This window comes from Erigeron canadensis, chromosome 5 (genome assembly GCF_010389155.1).
Source record: "Erigeron canadensis isolate Cc75 chromosome 5, C_canadensis_v1, whole genome shotgun sequence".
Taxonomy (NCBI): Eukaryota; Viridiplantae; Streptophyta; class Magnoliopsida; order Asterales; family Asteraceae; genus Erigeron; species Erigeron canadensis.
The window spans coordinates 25,190,577-25,210,366 of NC_057765.1; the positions used below are offsets into that span (position 1 = coordinate 25,190,577).

General features: G+C 34.7%; 4 protein-coding genes across 4 annotated transcripts; all 4 read right to left on the minus strand.

Annotated features, from left to right (window-relative positions):
• Positions 1–2,749: 2,749 nt before the first annotated feature.
• On the minus strand, positions 2,750–7,644 carry LOC122602420 (receptor-like protein kinase ANXUR1). The gene is made up of 4 exons (XM_043775104.1): positions 7,091–7,644; positions 4,510–5,406; positions 4,051–4,200; positions 2,750–2,953 (listed from the first exon to the last, which is right to left on the minus strand). Exons 1-4 carry the CDS (start codon positions 7,604–7,606, stop codon positions 2,798–2,800), a joined length of 1,719 nt encoding a protein of 572 aa, XP_043631039.1. The 5' UTR covers positions 7,607–7,644; the 3' UTR covers positions 2,750–2,797.
• LOC122601407 (probable serine/threonine-protein kinase PBL25) lies at positions 7,623–9,316 on the minus strand. Its single transcript, XM_043774171.1, has 4 exons — positions 8,372–9,316; positions 8,205–8,252; positions 7,749–8,095; positions 7,623–7,638 (listed from the first exon to the last, which is right to left on the minus strand). The coding sequence occupies exons 1-4, from the start codon at positions 9,314–9,316 to the stop codon at positions 7,623–7,625; spliced, it is 1,356 nt and encodes a 451-aa protein (XP_043630106.1).
• A 4,299-nt stretch (positions 9,317–13,615) lies between these two features.
• On the minus strand, positions 13,616–15,852 carry LOC122600890 (L-type lectin-domain containing receptor kinase IX.1-like). Its single transcript, XM_043773668.1, has one exon. It carries the CDS (start codon positions 15,831–15,833, stop codon positions 13,722–13,724), a length of 2,112 nt encoding a protein of 703 aa, XP_043629603.1. The 5' UTR covers positions 15,834–15,852; the 3' UTR covers positions 13,616–13,721.
• A 1,535-nt stretch (positions 15,853–17,387) lies between these two features.
• LOC122600677 (L-type lectin-domain containing receptor kinase IX.1-like) lies at positions 17,388–19,540 on the minus strand. Its single transcript, XM_043773431.1, has one exon. The coding sequence runs from the start codon at positions 19,531–19,533 to the stop codon at positions 17,524–17,526; it is 2,010 nt and encodes a 669-aa protein (XP_043629366.1). The 5' UTR covers positions 19,534–19,540; the 3' UTR covers positions 17,388–17,523.
• Between the last annotated feature and the right edge of the window lie 250 nt (positions 19,541–19,790).

Here is a 19,790-nt window from a genome sequence, read left to right on the forward strand (position 1 = left end):
ATACAAATTCATCAAGGAATAAAGAAAAAAATTTAAACGACTGATAGATAGAATGCAAAGTTTTAAGTAGAGTTTGGTTAATGATTAAGGGATAAATGCGCTTATGGTTTTGTATGGTTACTTTAGAAGTTGTTGTTGAAAGATGAATATTGTGGCTACAAATAAAATATTCAAGATGATTTTAGTCTTTGAAAATTTGTTGTTATTTGTAGTTTGAGAAGTGAAAAGAATGATACTAAAGATTTTTTTTGCTTTGAAAGATACTTTGAGAAAGATAAATATGGAATTTATGAAAGTTTTAGTAAAAAAAATGGTATGTAATTGAATCAATGAACGTTGAAGATGTTTAATGGAGTACTTGAAAGAGATTGTTACATCAAGGGAAAAAATGATTAAGAAAAGGGGAGGTTGACTATAGTTAATGCTTCAAAGAAGATAAATTAAAATTGATGCTCAAGTTTCTTTTTAAATGTGTTTGATTGAAATTAAAGATTGATCAAGGTTTCATACTGATTACTTCGATAGTTGGATATCCGGACGTTTGTCCGTGAGGTCTCAGGTTCGATACTCTCGGGCGTGAGATTTACAGGCTTTAAGTTTCCTGGGCCTTCGTGGAGCATTTACCGGGTGGGGCGGGCAGGGGGACGAAAACGGGTCTTAGGTCCACAGTAACCAGTCCGGATACCCGTGGGCCGACCCTTGTTGTTCTAAAAAAAAAAAAGTTTAATAATGAGCAAAGATATCAAGAATTTTTGCCTCTAACAAGTTTTGTTAATTGTAGTTGTAAAAGACTTCAAGCAACGTTGGATTGAAATCTACAAATGCGTAAAAAAAGCCAAATACATGGAAAATGGAGCAAAATTTTTAAAAAAATTGTGAAGAGCGAGAGAGCGTCTAAAAAGGTTAGCGAGCAAGAGCAACATAGAGGTGCCAACGAGAAACAAGTGCACAATGTCGCTTATAAGTTGCACACAAGACAAACAAGTGGAAAAAAGTATTTATACGAGGAATGTTTTTAAATTCTCAAAGGTATGGGCGTATGACAAAGTTTTGGAATAACCACGGTGCATGTCATGAGAAAGCGGTTAGTTCCAGCAATTAATTTGTGTAAATCCCAAAAAAGATGGTTAAATCCGACTAGCAAGCATTTCCAATCTAGAATAACAAGTTCAGAATGCGATCTAGATGTGGATATAAACATTAAAGTAAATAACTGAAAGTAAATTGCAGGAAACAAAAGTGGTGAAACTATATAAATAATATATATAAGTCATGTATTTGATATTGAGACACGATGTACTTTTCAATGTATTTTATTTATTGATATAAACAAAAAACAAAGGTTGCTACGAAACAAAGATAAACACACAAGTGTAATATCTAAACAACCTTAAAATACAATTTTTCTAATAACTTAGAAATACTCTTAAGAATTACTTAGAGTATATCTCAAAAGTTGCAATGTCAAAGTTTTGAGCATTATGCAAGTTGTGAGAAGTCTTGTATTTATAGGCAAAGTCCATGATGAAGTGGACAAGGCCGTACAAATACGGTTGGGAACATTTAAGGATATGAATGACAAATTCTTAACATGCTTTAAGGTTAAGTGTGAAAGTCACTTGATGTGATTTGACATTTCTATTCCCAACCTTTTACTCAATCTATTACTTTACCAGGTATAATATTATTAACCGAGTAAAGAGAGATAAAGTCAAAAAGGTTTCCTCGTAATCAGTGTAAAGTGTTGTAAGTACTTTACACTGAGATGCTTCAGTCTTCGATCAGATAGAATCTTCTCTGGGCTCTACTTCTGAGATTATTCTCTTTCTTTGGTCTTCAGTCTTGACTTCAGAATGAATGCTTTCAGTTTGTGCTGATCTGAACTGAAGTGAAGCTTCAGTGAACTTATTCTAAAGTAGTTCAAAATTTTGTACAAGTATTCTACACTGAACTTCAACTAATTTTGAACAAATTATACTTGGTCGATTTTCGACCCAACAATTTGACTGCTGAAGAGTCGACACCAGGCGTTACTCCAGTCTGGTATAAGGAGGCTTTATTTCAATACATCATCGGGTTGCAACTTTGATGCGACATCCAGACGATCAACTGGTTCGAAAGCGACCAAAATTATTACGAGCTTTGTCAAACAACAATTCTAGGCGTTGGCGCGATTTAAAACTAAGGATGTCGTGAAGTTTCGAACGGAAAATCGAAAAAAATTTGTATAACGAGTTAGAGAAAGGCTTTTAAGTTACCGTAATGTCGTTGTTTTAGTACTGTAATGTTTTTTTAGGAACGTTGCTTTTTTAGTAGTGTAATGTTTTTTTCTATTAATGTAATGTTTTAATTTTTTTATAAAAATAGTTTTATTTAATTTTGTGTTAACAGAAAAAGGAAATAAAAAAAAGTAGAATATGAGGTGCAGATGAAGGCTTCTTTTAAGATAAAGAAACCGATGTGTGCACTAGTGAAGATAGGAAAGTTGTTGGAAGAGGTCTAAGTACCCTTGTCAACACTATGTGATTAAGCCTGGTAACCTTTAAAACCTCTAATCACATTTCACACACTACATCTTTTACAACACTTGAGCTTAATTTGTAAGTTTTAGCTTATAACAACCATCACATCTAAATGTGTACTCCCTGTAACTATTCTTTTTCCAGTTTTTTATGATGCATGAATATAGTCCTAAGTTAGACATAAAAATAGGGGTTAATATAATCATTAATTTATGTTGTCCCTATAAATAAGTCATAAAACCAAAAAGAAAAGAAATTTAGCATATAGCATTCAATTATATGTGTGCGGATGAGTATAGATCAAGGTAAATAATAGAAGAGAACCTTGACTGCGGAATAGATCGCCATGTATGTGCCCGTTTATTTTTGTATGACAATTTTTTTGAAGATATCATTTCATTTCTTTCTCCATTACTCCCGAGTAAAAACCACTGTAAAATAAACAAATCAAACCAGATTTTATTATGTGCAAATGCATGAACAAATCTTTCTGTGACGTATTTGGTGATTTTATATGAGATTTATTACCTATATATGTTTATTATTAAGTTCAACGTTATCGAGAAAATGATACAAACACTTAAACATTAACTTTGTAAGATCAAATAAAATAAGTATTATTTTGGTTTAGTTAAATAAGTAATTAAGTAAAACAAATAAAATAATCATACATAATCATATATACTTTATCAAAAATCATTGTGAATCATGAAAATCTTTCTAAATTAATATTTAAACTTGTTATCTATAAATCTTTATGCATCAGTTTTATTATTATCTAATGATCAAGATTTTAATCTTATTTTTTTTATTTTAATACTTATTCTATAATAAGCAATTTCTATATATATATATATATATATATATAAATTGCTTATATATATACCAATAAACTAAAATAGGATTAAAATATTTTTGAAACGACACGTGACGTAATCCTTGATCGACACATGTCCTTTTAATTTGAGTTTACGATCCGAAATCACAAGACTATTTTTCGTCATTCACTATACTTAGAGGTTCCAATTTTGATGTGATTCTAAAAATTTAAGGTAAATTTAAAAGTCTAACTAAAGATATGTTATATTTATCATTACTGTTTATTATAATTTAGTTTCGATTATCGGTTTACTTTAACCACAATTTATTTCATACTCACAAATCATGTATGAGGGATATTCGGATTTCTTATGATACAATCTATATAGCTACCGTACATCGTACGGGTATTAGAACTAGTATATATATATATATTATGTGTATAGATAAGGTTAATGTGAAAATCATTCACATATGACCACCAAGCTATAATTTAAAAGTTATAATGTTTGTTTTAATTCAAATAATTCTCATATATCAATAGTTATGGTGCCACTTGTGTTAAATTTTTATAATCTAGAGAAGAATAATTCTCATATATGAAAGATAGCCGATTTTGAATTTAGTATTTTTGAAAGAGCAAATTAAAGCAAACATTATTCCATGCAAAATACACAAAATAAAAGTGACCAGAGAGCAAGGTAATCACCAGCTTGCCTTCTTGAAGGAGGATTCCTTTGTTGAGAACGTCGTATATATCCTTTTTCTTTCCACCAAAATAAATCTCTGGATTTTTTGACATTGAGATTATTTCTTTGTAGTCTTTAGGCAATTTCGGCTCCCATATCTCATAATCCTCCTATTTTATAAAAGAAAGAAATCATTTTATGAGTTTTCACCTTTAGTTAAGTTAGCTTCAATTAAGATACATGATTACATGTAAGAAATAAGATAACTTTTTGGCTTTTGGTAATAACAATGGGTCGCGCATATAACTGTTGTACTTTTATTATAAAATTTAAAGAGTAAGCTTTTTATATAAAATGTAAAACTTTTTTATGCATATTATTGGCGGTCATTATAAAAATCCTAATTTCTTTGAAACAAATTAAAGAGTTTCTATAGATATGCATTGAAAGGATACCAAATCTTGTTTGAGAATACTTACTTGGAATTCGAGTGCCCGCTTTAGTTGTTTTACCACCATACTAGTTTCTAGTTTATAATGGTTGTTTAAGCATTTATAGGCAATCTGTTGGAATATAGAGAATGATTGGATACTAATTTGTTCCTTTATGCCCTGAAACACTATGTCATTAAGCTTATCTTCTTTACAGCACCTTGTAGCCAAAAGACCTAAAGACTCGCGACCCTTGCCTCCGTCAGTCCACGCTAAAATCCCACATAATATCTCAAACAACACCACCCCTAATGAATATATATCTGATGCCGCTCTTAAGTAACCATTAACTTTGTACTTTGGATCGACGTAGCACATCGATCTATAAGCATTATCAGTGATATGATCAGTTTCCCCAGCTTCCCAAAGTAAGGAACACAACTCCAAATTAGAAATTCTTGCAATCCAATCACCATCTAGTACAATGCTAGAACTTTTGATGTCTCTATGCATCATCCGAGTCCCTTCTTTTAAACCACCACTATGAAGAGATTCCAATCCTCTTGCAATATCAACGCATACGTTGAGGCGTTTCATCCATGTAAGATTAATATTGTCCAAATGCTTATCAAGTCTTCCATTCAATGCATACTCATAAACAATGATTTTTTCACCCTTTTCATTACAATAGCCTACTAGACTAACGATATTCTCGTATGTATGCTCAAAAAGAACTTTAAGCTCCACAACGAATTGTTGATTTCCTTTATCAGACTTGCTATCGAACCGCTTTGCAACAACATCAATACATCCATTAGCATTTGGAATTTTCCCTTCATATTGCTTCCAATATCTTCCTTCTTCGATGCACTTGGTATCACTGAAGTTTTGTGTCGCTAACTTAATCTCTTCAAGTGAAATTTGGAGGTTGTCTTTGCTATTTTTCTGTAAACAAAGACACTCACAACTTTGTAATTCAAAATATAGTTAACTTCTTGTCTAAAGTTTCATTAAATTGGAATGTTCATTAGTTATATACCAGTCCCAGATCCATGCCAACTTTTTTTTTTTTGGTAAACTGAACTGCATTATAAATATGACACAACTCAGCCATGGGTGGAAATGCAAAAAAATTGTAGGGATAGGAACTTTTTAATCCGAATGGTGTTTTTAGTGTTTTTTGGTAATACTTTTGTAAAACTAGGAACCTTTGGCGTTTAAAACGCCAGACTTCAATTACTTTTATGTACTAATAGAAATCTGATAAAATGTATGATTTTTTAGTTTATAACCATGTAATAGAATACCGGTGTCTAAGACGTCTCTCTTGCCTTAAAAAGTAAAGTTCGTTGTTTCAAACGCCGGGGTTCCTAGTTTTATAAATTGTTCCTTCCAAAAACACTAAAAACACAATTAGAACTCAAAAAGTTTTATTAGTACAATTTTGTCGTGGAAATGCAGCCGTATTACCTGATGCAAAAAAGCATCCTTAAGTATATATTGTGGGACCCCATAGCTAAACATTGAAATGGCGAAAAATTTGTACATATGGGACTAATTTCCCCTCAAATGGTGTAACTAGGAACTTCAACCAATATATTTGTAAACATAGGAAATTCGGTGTCTATACCACCGAACTTGGCCACGTGCACTGAAGTGCGGTATCTACACCACCAAACTTTGCCACGTACATTGAAGTCCGGTGGTGTAGACACCGAACTTGGTTGATTCTCCACACTCTTTGTCCTCATTATAATTTGTTTATCCATAAAATAGAGTAAATTAATGCACTGCAACAACAAGTACAGCCAAGGAAAAGGAAGTGCGGTATTGAAGATACCGAACTTAGGCTTTTTTATTGGACATGCCAAAATGTTCATGCTGTAGAAGTGCTACAATGTGGAAAAAAATAAAAAAAATAAATCAAGAACGGTATCCAAGTCACCGGACTTAATGTAACTCATGCCAAGTCCGGTGTTTATACAACCGAACTTCAAAATTCATAGACTAGTTCGGTTCCTCCACTACCGGACATGGTTTCTGACTGCCACCTAGACCAAGTTCGGTGGTGTAGATACCGCACTTCAGTGCACGTGGCCAAGTTCGGTGGTGTAGACACCAGACTTCCTATGTTTGCAAATATAATTGTTGAAGTTCCGAGTTACACAATTGGAGGGGAAATTAGTCCCATCCATACAAATTTTTCTTGAAATGGCATATACACACTAATATACATTAAATACAAACCGGATCAAACTTATAATACTAGTTACATGATTAATTTTTTTTATGGAAAGACATTAATATATTTTATACTTCTAAAATTTCAAATAACTTACGTTAGACGCGTTTTTATACATATATATACGATTAAGCTTATATAGTACCATTAAATCCATACTTATTACAGTACTAACTCATCAAACCTAAATTTTGCAGTATAGAAGTATGAGTTATGACTTACTTTATTATATGTCATTTTAAATACAAATCCTTAATTTAGTTTTTACAAATTTCAATAACATGGACATAAATATTGTTTCGGTTATAAAATGGTAATAGAGGATCATACTAGTCACTAGCAAAAATCATAAAAAAAAAGTTGCGTTGCTCGAAAATAGTTACTTACTTGAAAATTAAATGCTTTTGTCAGTTCTTTGATGATGATTTCGGTTGTTGGACGCTTTACTTGAGTTTCTGCCAAACATTGATACGCAATGTTGCAAAATGTGTCCAAAGAATCTTGATTGAGACCTCCATCAAGCCTAAAAATGTCCTCATCAGCTTCCCTTAATTTTGGATCTATAATTTCCTCCAATGTTCTATCATTGAAGCATCTTCTTGCTATTGATGGGAGCCCTTTTTCATTGTTGGCGAAGTAAATATTGTCATATGCCATCCTCCCACACATGATTTCACATAACACCACTCCAAAAGAGTATATATCTGATTCCTTTTTCAACTTACCTGTATTCATATATTCCGGATCCAAATACACTTCTGTCCCGGCAATATTGGAGGTAACGAGGGTGCTACCTTTTTGATCCACATGGTGTATTTTGGAGAGCCCAAAATCCCCAATCTTTGCCACCCAATTATCATCCAATAGAATGTTTGCGCTTTTAATATCACGGTGTACTATCATCTCTTTGCCCTTGGTACTAGAGTGGAGGTAATCTAGTCCATGGGCAATATCAAGGCATATTTGTATACGCTCAGCCCAACTAAGATTGGTCATCTTATCATAGTTCCCTAAATAGTCATCAAGGCTTCCATTAGAGACATACTCATAGACAAGTATCATTTCAGGACCCTCAACGCAAAATCCAAGAAGTGAGACAATATTTCGATGCTTACAATTACTAAGCATTTCAATTTCTGCAAAGAACCCTTGTTCTCCTTTCCCATCTAGTCTACTAGAAATGCGTTTAATAGCGACAGTGCTGTTTTTCTTAGGAAATTCACCATTATTCTTTTTTTCAATCGCCGATGAATTGTTTCCATCAAAATGATCAAGTTTTGCTTTATATACCATACCATATCCGCCTGACCCAATGCACTGATCAGCAGAAAACTTATTGGTGGCAAACTCTATATCGTTCCATTGTATTTTCAAATGATCCAAGTTTTTCCCCTAAAATGAAATGTGTCAAAAGAGAAAAAGAGAGTACTGTAGCATGTACATGCTAGTAAAGATGAGCATGCAATAATGAAACAAACTGCATCTTTGTTAATTTAATTACCTTCAAGTGGTCGTAGTTTGTAGCTTCAATTTCGGCTGTTGAATGTTCCTTTATTTTTAATTTCAACAATAAGAATTAAATTAACAAATTTATTGGCAATAAATGACAAAAAAAGATATGATAAAAGATTAAAAAGACAAGAAAAATTAAAGGAATGACAGGCTTACATGAATTTTGTCATGTTTTTGTTGAAGTTCCAACGCTCTCTCAAGTGTTTTAACAATCTGATCCATACTTGGACGTTGTGCTCGTAGCTCCTTCAAGCACCAATATGCTGTTTTTGAGAAAACGTTTAATGATTCCAAATCCATTTGTTTCAATAGATCAGGATCTATCATATCATCTAGTGTTCTGGCTTCATAATGTACTCTAGCCAATCGACTAAAATTACAATTATCGTCGTTGCCTTGAATATGATCAGATGCTTTTCTTCCGAATAGGACTTCAAATAAAACAACTCCAAAGGAGAACACGTCCGACTTAGTGGTCAGACCTCCCGTCTTTTCATATGCTGGATCCATATACTCTAATGTGCCACTATATTTACTAGTAAGATGAAGTTGATTCCTTTTAGCTCTCATAGCAAATCCAAAACCACATAACTTGGGTTCCCAGTTATGATCTAATAATATTTTGGAGCTCTTGATATTACCATGTATGACACTATGATTGACTTCTGCACCGTAATGAATGTAATGCAATGCATGCGCAACACCAACACATATCTTCAATCTTTGAATCCATGTGAGGGTTGAGCCACTTAGATGTTTGTCTAGACTTTCATTAGCCTGATGCTTGGTTACGTGAAATGCTTCATATGGAGTGTCATTTACCTTAAAAATAGAAACGATATTTTTGTGCTCTAGTATTTTGGACATTAACATCTCGTTGATTGCACCATTTACTTGTAGACATTCATGTACTACAACATTGATCGGCTCTCCGTGATGCAAGAGTTTTCCTTTGAACACCTTTGAATAAGTATCTTGTGAGATAAGATTTTCAATAGCGAAGTTGTTGGTGGCTGATGCTATCTCTTCCATTGGGATTGATAGGGTTTTAGCATAACGAGCTAGAGATGAATAACTTATGTCTTGGGAAGACGAAGCCATGATATTGGCGTTGATCAAGTAATTAGACTTGGCACCTTCGCACCTAAATTAAAAGAAAGGGGATTGGAAAAAGATAACAGAGTAAAAGAGAAGGTTCACTCAAGCAAGCAAAAAAGTAGTCTGTCATGTCATACACGACCTATACAACTTTGAAAGCTATTTCAAAAGAACCAAATTGCATGAGGTATAATCAACAAATTACAAATCGCTCGAACCAAAATCGTATTAGAAAGAGAAGCTTTGTCTAAAGAATCTCAATAGTCTTAAGAGCCGCTTATGGAAGCTCGAGCTTCATAAGATTTACCTGAGGGATGTGTCGTAAAAGTAGTCTTGACGTACGGCCTATTAATGGCCGCCTAGGAGCTTTGGTAAGACGTTTACACAATAAGCTACATTTACTTTTTGACAGGTGTACATTGCTTAAAAATGTCGACGCACTCATACCGTACTTAGCAAATGGGTGGTCGTTTGTTTGAACCGGATCCCAGTACATCATACTGGGTATCATGGAAAAAACCCGCCCCCCTTTGGCCACTGGAATTAATAAGGGCCGATCGTGCAAAGGCCCCTCCAGTGGATTTCAAATTGGGCCCTTTTAACATTAAAAGTAATCATTAATCTCAAAAAAGATAATGAGTATATAAAAAGGGATAAAAAACCCTAGCAGGGCTCTTAGACTCATATATTTAAATACATTAAAATTTGGGCTTTGTATGGTGCCAATCTTGATTTTGCAACTTAAAAAGTATATCTTCTGAAATTCTTAAACAACCAAATGTATCTATTAAATGTATAACTTAAATTAACTTAACCATATTCCTAGTCATGATATATCTCATTAGAGTCTTATTCATGAAATTTACCAGATTTAGTGTTCCTTATTGAAGATCTATAGAGCCTTCATTATATTAGCAATAAACATAAGAAGTCACAATCAAGATATGGTGTCTAACTCTAAAGAGATATATTAAGATTAGGATAGGATTAGGTTATATCGTATCAATATTTAAATTAACAGATTAACAACATTATTATTCTTAAAACACCAAAATACAATTATATATATGAAACTGAATAAACTATAAAAAGTGAGAAACTTAATATTAGTAATAGAAATTAAAAGACGTAAAGGTGTTAACCGGAAATATGTAACTACCAAGAAAAATGATTAAATAAAAATAGTTTGATTTATCTATACTTATATTATAAATAAAGCAAAATCTCATTTTCAACTCTCTAACATTAAACAGTTCATCAAAACCAAATTATATCAATAAACTACACTATTCGTCGTCGCCGTCACATCCACTAATCACCACCGCGCCGCCACCACCACCGCTATCGCAACCACCACCCATCGTCGTTGTCACTACCACCACGCCGCTACCGACATGCGCCACCAACACCCATCACCGTCACCACATCCCTAACAACCGCGGCCATTAAATCGCTACCTTCGGTGCCATTGCCACCATCGATACTACCACCACCCGACACCACAATCTGTCACCGTCACCACCACCGTATTACGCGTACATAACTATAGTTATTAACTGTGTGTAAGAATATAAAGCATAACAAACTAGTTGGGCACCAGTGTGTTTAGAGTCATTTAGAGAGGAGGTTTTACTTGAAAATTGTAACTTAATTTCTTTAATTCAAGTCTTAGACTTTTTTTTTATAGAGTTTAATTAAACGGATGCATTCATTGGTTAGGCTTTTTTAACGTGGGTCTCGTTTAAAATAACATACGTTAGATTTGCCGATATTTGCGAGTAATTAAAACCATTTAAAAACTATATGTATAAATATAGAAAAATATATATTTGAACTTTAAAAAAAAAAAAAAAACGTATCCTAGACCTTGCAACCTTCACGAGTAGTTTAAAACTTTCAAAAAAAAAGAATACTAAGCCGACTTCATAAGATGGCTGGCATAGTGGAATCTATATATTGCTTATGGGCTTTAAATTATTGGGCAAATATAGATACATGGATAAGATGTAGAACATATGGTACTCCATAACAAGATTGGGCCTAGCTCTGTTGGGCTGCCTGTCCTTAGCCAGGCTAAGTTAGCCTTCAGCCCTTCACAAAGCCAGATCTTGCATTTAGCAATAATCGAACACCGGCTTATTTAAGAGGAAATTAAAAAACCTCAAAAATACTTGAATAGCTTTTGAAAATTATTCGGAGCTTATAAAAAAAATATGCTTATCGAAAACTATGGATCGACAATTCCAAAATCCACGCAAGTCAAAACAAAAATTGTTAACATGGACTATTATTACTTACCTCTTTAAAATCCACCCAAATCCAAACCGGCTTACTTTGGATATAAGTTATGCAACTCACTGAAACATCCGTTGCTGGCATTAGTGATTTAGTGGGGACCTGAAGAATATTTGCTATTTTCTAATAAAGGATTACGTTTGTAAACTTTTGGGTATTTAAATGATTATATTTGCTATGATCATAAAAAAGATAGATATAACTATTTGTTCTCGGTTTGGATTTGTTTCCAGGGTTTATGTAGAAGGAAAAAAAAAGAGCGGAGTAGCGAAATAGCTATAGGAATAGGACACATGTAATTCGAGATTGCCAGTATTTTTAAAGAAAATAGAATGGCTTGGTGCCTTGGTGTGGGGCCAGAAAAAAAAGGGTTGGACAAGTACGTATTGTCGTATACACCTAAAAATAATTTAAATAACGATAGTGGCTTACAGGCGTAAAATAGAAGGAATAAAAAAAATAAGTAGGATAGGCAATTATATTTATTTTTCTTATCAGTAATATTATAAGGGATTGGTTATAATATCTCAATCATTACCTATTAAAGTATGAATGAATGTATGATTTTAATTTTCTACTCTTAAAATCTTAAAATTTAACTTTCATGTATTCACCATTTAATTTTATAGCTTGTAGATGTGAAAAATAACCTTGATAACCAAAAACTATCATAATATATCATAATATCCAGATTTTTTTAAAGTTTTTATGAGCATAATATCCGTGCAATGTGACGGCGATGACAATGACAGTCATGTGGTGGCATCGACAAAGTATGACGGCGGTGGCGACCGTTGGTGGTGGCAAATGCGTTTGGATATTTGATCTAAAGATATTTGATTTAAAAGAGTAGTGGATATCTTTTAGAAGATAATGGAATTATTGTGTAAGTTAATTCATTAAGGGTAAAATGGTAATTTCGCATGTCGCAAAAATCTTAAATTTTCAACGTGGGAGTATAATTTTTATATAGCAGTATAGAAGTATAGAAATATAGATATGTTATTAGATGGAAAAAAAGATAAAATGTCAAAGACAACTCTGGTAATTCAAAGACAGAAATTACTAAAAATAAAAAAGGATCTTTTACTTTATAAGGGAGTAAAGATAAGACCCATAAATTCGCAAATCATATTAGATAATCACAAAGAGGTCAAACTCATAAGCAAATCTGTTAGTGATTCTTAAGACAACTTTGTGATATTGACTTTTGGGATAGGAATTTTAGGTTTCCGATAAAAATTTTGAAATTTCATATTTCTGGTGTACATTAAAGAGATCTACCCTCCTTTGTAATGCAAAAACTGTGACACACGCCCCTCATTTTCTCATTTTTCTCCTCTGCCCACGTTGAACACACACACAAGCATATATGTCTCAACATAACCATTCACCATCGTCAATCATCACAGTTTATTACCACCGCATCCATAAATCATCAAAACCATTTTAACTGCCGCAACACATGGGCATCCATTTAGTATAAAATAATCAAGACATATTTTGTCAAAACTTTTTTTGAAAGATTTCCATTACATTTGAAGAGATGATCGTCTAAGATTTCTTTTGGCACAAATTCATAAATCATTTTCGAGAATATAATCTGCTTTTTTTTCCGCAACATCCAAAGAGTTTAGTCAGATATGAGAGGAATAGGAGATGAATAAATGTTGGAGACTCTTCAATTAACACGAAAAGTGGCTGTAGATTTCTACGATATGAGATGAGTGTGCCCTTTATTCCGTAGCCCAAAACAAAAGAGTACATTAAAAAAAGTCCAATAACTTATTATCGGCTTAATATATATGAAAATTTGGGGCTTAAGTTTTCGGGTGTTTTAGGCGATTGCCTAGCCCAAACTTGCTATTGGGCCTACCCTGGTTAATGATAACTAATCAATTCGAACATGCGAAAAAATATTTATCAAACGAAATAATAAAGTGGAAACTACCTTAACAAAAAATATTTTGTTCCTATACATCATAAAGCTGGCAAAAGATACCCAAATTGAATCAAATACTGGAAAATTTCAATAATCAAAGTATATAACTGGAAGTCATGGTTTATAATAGTCTTATGTTAATGATAAAGTGAAATTAACAACCAACAGCACCTATACATGTGAATGTGCTGAGTACAATAAGGAAACCGAAGGAGAAGGAGAAGGATTATTTGTTGACGATATTGGTTGCTCAAAGGAGTGCGTGTTAGAGATGTTACTAGATGATTGGTTTTGGTCTTTTCGGGTTATAGAGTTGGTGCCATATAATGAAAAAATGGGAGGTGACAAGTAGGATGCTACTGGCATCTTTGAGGGGAGAATAGGTAGGGATGCCTCAAAGTTCAATACTTGAATCACTTGTCTCATCGATGGGCGACGTTCAGAGTCAGGATGTACGCACCACAACCCTAATATCATCAAACGTGTTAGCTCTTCTTCCTTATAATCTAAAACTAGATGAGGATCAACTGCTTGTAAAAGACTCCCTTTTCCATATAGCTCCCAAACCCATTCTACTAGACGTATTTTCATTTTTTGAGCTTCGTATCTGATAGGCTTTCGACCACAAGTTATTTCGAGCGCAACAACTCCAAAGCTGTAGACATCGGATTTTTTGGTTGCCTTGCCGGTCACTATACATTCAGGAGCCATGTACCCCATGGTCCCAGCCAACATCGTTGTCTCCGAGTCTTTTACATGGTCAACCAATTTAGCTAACCCAAAATCACCAAGCTTTGCGTTGAAATTTGAGTCCAACATCACATTACTGGATTTGATATCTCTATGCAAAACACATTGCTCCCATTCGTCATGTAGATACAGCAAAGCAGAGGCCAGACCTTGTGCAATTTTGTATCTCGTTCCCCATGTTAACAAGCTCTTTGATTTAAAAAGATGTGAATCTAAGCTTCTATTTTCCATATACTCGTATACAAGTAAGAGTTCCCCTTTCTCGTGGCACCAACCCTTCAGTTCCACCAGATTTTTGTGCCTCAATCGGCTGATGATCCTGACTTCTGATGCGTACTCCTTGATCCCTTGTTTGGAATTCTTGGAGACCCTTTTCACTGCAACATATGTGTTCGAATCCTTCAAGAAACCTCTATAAACAGCCCCAAAACCTCCCTCCCCAAGTTTCTCATTATCAGAAAAGTCATCAGTTATCCGAGCTAATTCCTGGTATGAGAATCTTTTAGGTCCGGTGCCCGTTTCAAACTCATTATTCATCTCAACTTCAATATTATATACTTCAGCTTTGTCTTCCCTACTCTTCTTCTTCTTCCTCATCCACAAAACAAGTACGAGCACAAACACAGAAATAATGGTAACCGATGCTATTCCAGCTATAATTCCCACCTTGCTGCCTTTACTATTGCCTGAATCGGGTGCTGTGTTTGATGGAATCCCCTTTTCCTGCAAATCTGAGCTATTAAAGGCCCATGATCTCACGTTATTCTTCTGAAACGTAGCTCCCGTCGCGGCTGAAAAGCCAAAAATGACCCATTCAGGCAACTCGTTCCTGAGATCAACTGTGAAAAAAAGTCCATCTTGACGTACGACTCTGTTGTTTTGATAACCAGTGAACAAAACACTAAGATTTTTTGAATCTGAATCATAAGTTATCCAAGCTTGACACACACCCCCACCGGTTACATTACTTGACCACTTCTGAGACCTAACCGATATAAGAGAGTTAACGCTGATACCTACATGGTCACCTACGGATGTATTGCTAGAGTCTAATGGGTCCCAACTGTCCCACGATGTATCAAACTCTACTGCAACAAACCCGATCCTTTCTGCAGTTGTTGATTCAATTATTGGAAGACCCATGGCTCCATTATCAGCGGATATTACTGAGTTATTCCGAGCCAGAAAAAATGTAAGGCCATCACCGTAGGATTTATTTTTGTTTGAATCAATCACAAACGTAAAACTGGTAGAGAAGCTTGCTAGCTCGTCTGATCTGCTGTCCCAAAGATGAAGAGGTTTGTAGTATGTCGCCCGCCCTGCTTTCTGGCTCTGATCAGACGTAATAACATCTGGGGTCACCTGAATTCCATTTTCTGATACATAACCTCCATCTCCTTCGATATGTATCTCTTGATTCTCATTCTGTGGACGGATATTTGTAAAATTGAACGTTAATGAGGTTACATATGGGATGATCAGTATTAGTACAAATAATAAGCAACTAATGAAATGGATATTGAAGAATGCCATGATTGTAGGACGATGTTAGAAAAATTGCATATTTTGTTATTCTTTAAATTTCAAAGTTTGAAAATTATATGAACATGAGTCAACTAAGGAAGCCGTGTATGTTGAATGTTCTTCAAAGTCAACCTTTGCTGATATTTTGTATGCATTCATAGACATATATATATGCATGGTGTGGTATTTTCCACATAAAAGTCTTCTCGAATCGTAGTTTCTATGGACCGCAGTATATCTAGAGAAATGAAAAGGAAAACGAAAAGAAAAGTTAGTGTGAATACATATTGCGTAAAATAAGAACTTCTCAAGGTTAAGTTATTTGTGCAGGACTATATATGATCTGATCATGTTTAACGATAGATTTGCTCGTAGCCTCGATCACAATGTGTTGTATTCAGGATTAAGAGAAATTTATATATACCCGTGAAATTTTCCTGTCAATGACGAAGATCTACTCCACTCCTGAAGAAACCAAACACCTATGTAATGCACAAGCTGAGTCGTACAAGTGTGGCCTTCAACGGGTCGGCCTACTTGCACTTGTTATTTTTTTTTTAGATTATAGAAAGGAAGTACTAAACAAATTCATACATATTTACAAAGTGTCCACCATTACAACTTAGTTTCATGGGACATCACACATACCGCAAGCTAGAGTCAAAGCTCAAGGGACTTGCATATGGTTTTACTGTAAAATACTCTGTTTCGTGTACAGTAAAGTTGCAGATTTGTATTATTTCAGTCAATTGGTATCTAAATTATGCAAAAGGCACCTTAAAGGCTAGCATAGGGCCGGCTATTCATGTACAATCTTGAATGTAGGTATATTATTTGGTGTGTTAAGTAAATACAATGAAGTAAAGATATTAAAGCTGTTTTCTATTTACTTAACAGGACTTCAGATATATAGGGAAAAGTTAAATTAGGGACTATTTATTTTAGGGACTGTTAGGGACTCTTTCTATCTCCTTCTCTGGCCACCACCACTATCATCTCTGACCACCACCACCACCATGATCATCTCCGACCACCACCATGATCCTCCGGCGACGGCGACCATCTCCGGCGAGACTTACACATGTGTAAGTAACTTACACATGTTTTAAGTACAATTTTTATAGGTAGATCACCCATCACCGGTCACCCCCTATGACCTATCACCCTCAATGACCTATCACCCCCACCAGCTTTGGTTTATGAATATCCTTAAGGGTGAAGCCTACTCCGAATCATAATTTTTATTCAACTTACACATGTGTAAGTTGTACTTACACATGTGTAAGTCTCGCCGGAGATGATCAGTGGTGATTAGATCTGATTAAAATGGACAGTCTAGATCGAGTCCCTTACAGTCCCCTAAAATAAGGAGTCCCTAATCTAACTCACCCCTATATATATATATATATATATATTACGGAGTATTTAAGAATCAATAAGTATTAAAGATTTAAAGAAGTTAGGATGCTTTGTGGAAAATTCGATCTGATCTCTGCATAATAGACATATTCTCCTGTATAGCATTTTTTATCTTTGAATTCCATTGATAAGAGAAACGCATTATCCATATATGGTTTTATCTTTCGATAAGAAAGATGAAATATCATGAAGTAATACAATAAGAGACTATTCTATTTGTTATATAAACATAGAAATCGAAGCCCAATTTATGATCTGAATAATAGTCACCAAAAGGTATTCAACGACCATGAAAATAAGAGGAAGCTATTGATGATATCGATTGCTTTGAAAAATCTACATTTGAGACAGTAGTTAATAGTTGGTTTTGGAAGAAGGATGCGAGGTCAAATGCGGATGGCTTGAGAGGTATTGAGTAAGATGCCTCTGGCATCTTTAAGGGGAGTCTAGGCAAGTTAGCTTCAAAGTTCAATACCTGAATCACTTGTCTCATCGATGGGCGAAATTTGGAGTCAGGGTGCACGCACCACAACCCAACAATCATCAACTGTGTAATTTCTTCTTCCTCAAAATCTGAGCCTAGTCGTGGATCAACTGCTTCTAAAAGGGACTTGGTCCCATAAAGCTCCCAAACCCATTCCAATAACCATATTTTGTTTTCTCGAGCCTCGTCATGGTCAATGGGTTTTCTACCACACGCTATTTCTAATGCAACAACTCCAAAGCTATACACATCTGATTCTTTGCTAAAATTGCCCATCATTGCAAATTCAGGAGCCATGTAACCAAAGGTTCCAGCCAACATTGTTGTCTGAGAGCCATTCTCATGGTCAACTAACTTAGCCAACCCAAAATCGCCAAGTTTTGCGTTGAAATTCAAATCCAGCATCACATTACTTGATTTGATATCTCTATGCAAAACACATTGCTTTCCTTCTTCATGTAAATATAGCAAAGCAGACGCAAGGCCATGGGCTATTTTGTACCTAGTGTCCCATGTCAACAAGCTCTTTTGTTTGAAAAGATGTAAATCAAGGCTTCCATTTTCCATAAACTCATAAACTAATAGGAGTTCTCCTTTCTCGTGACACCAACCAGTGAGTTGCACCAGATTGCGATGCCTCAATCGGCTAATGATCCTTACTTCTGATGCATACTGCTTGATCCCTTGCATTGAAGTCTTTGACACCCTTTTCACTGCAACATATGTGCTCAAATCATTCAATAGACCTTTGTAGACTCCTCCGAAACCTCCCTCTCCAAGTTTATTATTCTCTGCAAAGCCATTAGTTGAACGGGCTAATTCAAGGTAAGAGAACCTTCGTGGGCCAGTGGCACCTATTTCAATTTCATTGCTCATCTCCTCGGAAAATCCATGGTCCTGATCCAGTTCAACTTCATTGTCTTTCCTCTTCTTCTTCATATAAAAAAATGCACCTGTAACAAAAAAGGTAACTAGAACCGATATTCCAACTATTAATCCCACCACACGTACTGTCTTGTTTGGTGGTGACGCATTATTTGTATCAACTTTTAAACCGGAGCTATTAAACACCCAAGATTTTACATTATTTTTCTCAAACAACACACCAGTTGAAGCAGAAAACCCGAAAAGAACCCACTCAGGCAACTCATCCCTGAGATCAATTGTGTAAACAAGTCCATCTTGACGTACGACTTTATTGTTTTGATAACCCGTGAAGGAAGCACTAAAATTTTTGGAAGCTGAATCATACTCAATCCAAGCGTGACACTCTCTTCCATGTGATATATTGTTTAACCATTTTTGATGCCTAACAGAAGCAAGAGAGTTAATGTTAATACCGACATGATCACACCCGGTAGTATTTTCCCAATGGTTGCAATAAGTATCAAACTCCACCGCTACAAACGGAATTGTACTAACATTGTTTGTATTAAATGGAAGACCCATGAATCCCCGGGGAGGTATAACTGAATTATTCTGAGCAAGAAAGAATGTTAGGCCGTCAGCTGGATGGAAACGATCATTTGGGTCCGATTCAATCATAAATGAGAAACTAGTAGAAAAGCTAGCTAGCTCATTAGAGACGTTGTCCCACAAATGAAACGGTTTTATATAAGTTGCTCGGCCCGTAAACATGCTGGAACTTTTTTCTGGAGTCACCTGGATTCCATCATCTGATATATGAGCTCCACCACCTAAAGTGAACATATTTTTGGAATTTGGATTAATATTTGTGAAATTGAAAGTTAGTGAAGCTGTATAAGGGATGATTATGATGAAAAACAAGCTGGTTAAGATAGCCATTATTATGTAAACTGCTAAAAAAAATGTTAATATAAATTATAGTTTATCAAGATAATCATTATTATGATCCGTATGTGGACAATATTTGAAGACAGACTTTTCTTCTGAGTCAACTTTCCGCTAGCACATTAAAAGTCAAATTTTAATATGGCATTTTGAAATGGGAGAAGTCGTGGACACTGACATGTCGATAGAAAAGTATCTGTATGTATATGTAATTTGTGACTAGCTACTATTGTATGAAAAAAACTTTAGTC